This window comes from Sardina pilchardus, chromosome 12 (assembly GCF_963854185.1).
Source record: "Sardina pilchardus chromosome 12, fSarPil1.1, whole genome shotgun sequence".
In the NCBI taxonomy this organism is placed as follows: domain Eukaryota; kingdom Metazoa; phylum Chordata; class Actinopteri; order Clupeiformes; family Clupeidae; genus Sardina; species Sardina pilchardus.
The window spans coordinates 13,966,228-13,968,727 of record NC_085005.1 but is presented as its reverse complement, the minus strand read 5'-3'; the positions used below and the strand labels follow the sequence as shown (position 1 = coordinate 13,968,727).

The 2,500-nt window shown below is 44.0% G+C and overlaps 1 protein-coding gene across 1 annotated transcript in view; it reads left to right on the top strand.

Moving 5' to 3' along the window:
* The window catches only part of irak1bp1 (interleukin-1 receptor-associated kinase 1 binding protein 1), a 73,639-nt gene that overhangs the window by 3,619 nt on the left and 67,520 nt on the right, over nucleotides 1–2,500 (top strand). The window contains exon 2 of the mRNA XM_062551402.1: nucleotides 3–190. Coding sequence (XP_062407386.1) covers nucleotides 3–190 — 188 coding nt within the window. The remainder of the gene's footprint in view (nucleotides 1–2; nucleotides 191–2,500) is intronic.

Below are 2,500 nucleotides of genomic sequence, written 5' to 3'. Positions count from 1 at the left end.
AGATGACAGCGCCTGGAGCCTGGCGGACTGGGGCCCAGCACGCAGGAGAGGAGCCCCGCAGACAGGGCCCCAGCACGCAGCTGATATACACTTCTCAGTGGGGCCTATCGTGGAGCTGACACCCGGCACTGGGTCGAGTGGGCCCAGTGGCGCAGGGATGATGAAGGCTCCCAGTCACATGGGCGTGAAGGTAATACCAGAACATGAGGGTGAGGAAAACAACAGCACCGACCCAATCATTGGATGATTTATCAGTTCACCCAATCACAACCATTTACAGAACAAGACAGAGGTGAAATACATCACATACCTGTTGAAGCTTTTCAGTTCTGAAAAAAAGGCACATTTGGATACACTTTAATACACTGTAGTAATCAGAGTAATATAAAAAAAACATTTTTCAATTGCATAGCAGAGGTGTCATGAAAAGAAAATAATAGTACAATAATATACAGTATATATGAACCTCTTTAAAGGGACACTTCACCGATTAGCATTAAGCTTTGTATCTTTAGAAAACCAGTCATGTTTTTGAATGGTCGTGCATCATTCCCTCAGTTTGCCTTGAGATGGGAGAAATACGATATTTTTACATCATTGAAAGCAGGAAGTCCAACATTGAAATCCGTATTTCTCCCATCTCAAGGCAAACTGAGGGAATGATGCACGACCATTCAAAAACATAACTGGTAAAAGATAATACAACTCTTGGCAATATCAGATTGAAAGGATAGAATGATTGAGTAGAGAGAATGAATAAAGCCCATAATGAAAACAAAATGTAGTCAGAACATCACAATGAAAAGAGGGATACATAAAATGGCGAAGATAACTCATTAAGGGATTTGCCAATGGAATGATGTAAATGTAATGTGTAGGCCTACTATTTTATTGTCAGTGTGTGTGATGCCAATGAAATACTTTTTCGGACACGGGATAAATAGTTAAACTTTGGAGTTAGGACCTAGATACTTGCGGACTCCGAACAGATACAGGAAATTATTGAAGGAATCGCCTCGCTTATGAATTGTTTCGCTTTATTAGCCATCTCTGTTAATAAGCAGGAAAGCCAGTGTACTATTTACCAAATCCATTCCTACAACATGATGCAAGGAAATCTATTCGGTGGTAATAATCTAATCCAACAGCTAATATTAGGCTAATAATAAGATAATGCAGGTTAATTGCATATGTGTCTAGAGCAGCTTCCTTACTCTAACGATGACCTTTAACCCCCCATGAGCTTGACCTCTGACCTTTGGTGCACAGGTCAGTTCCATCTCAGGAGTGTGAGCGATCTGAGCGTGCTCGCTTCCCATGACAACCGGCCCTCTCTGCTCTCAGTGTGTAGCGCTAATGTAGCGTGTAACTCTGCCACTCCACGCTCGTGTGTGTGTGTGTGGGGGTGTGTGTGTGTGTGTGTGTGTGAAGGAGCACTATAATTGAAATAAAACGGAACATGTCCTGCAAAGGTCCCAACCCTGGCGCGGCCCTCCCACAGTGTTAGCGTGGAGACTGTTTATCCAGAGACACTTCATTACCTGCACACACACACACACACACACACACATGCACACACACACACACACACACACACACACACACACACGCACACACACACACACACACACCTACACACACACCTACACACACACACACACACACACACACATGCACACACACACACACACACACACACACACACACACACACGCACACACACACGCACACACACACACACCTACACACACACACACACACACACACACACACACACACACACACACACACACACACACACACACACACACACACACCTACACCTACACACACACACACACACACACACACACACACACACACACACACACACCTACCTACGCACAAACACACACAAACACACACACCTACACACACTATGAGCACTCTTTCTCTTTATTTCCCCTCTTTGTTTTCATATTTCACCTTCTTCTCTTCCTTGACTTTTCCTTGTTCAATTTTGTCTCAGTCTTGTCACCTTTGGTTAATAAATACATCTTTCTTTCTTTGTCTAACGCGCACACACACACACACACACACACACACACACACACACACACACACACACACACACACACACACACACACACACACACACATACTGTCTGTTTCACATTGGATATCATGTGTTTGACCTTAATTTTTGTCTGACTCTTGGCATGCGTGAATGTTAATATAAAAGCATCTCTCTGTTTGTGTGTGTGTGTGTGTGTCAGTCTGTTTTTCTGTATTTCTGTGTATGTACATGTGTACATGGGTTCAAGAGTGTGTGTGTGTGTGTGTGAGTGTGCGTGTGTGTGTGTGTGTGTGTGTGTGTGTGTGTGAGTGGAGAGCGCGTCTGTCTGAGTTTATTTTCTCTCTGCGCTAATGTAAATTCCTCATGAACACCTTCCATCACACGCTCACTGATCCTCAACCTAGCCTTCACTGGAGCATGATTCATCACACACACACGCAGCAC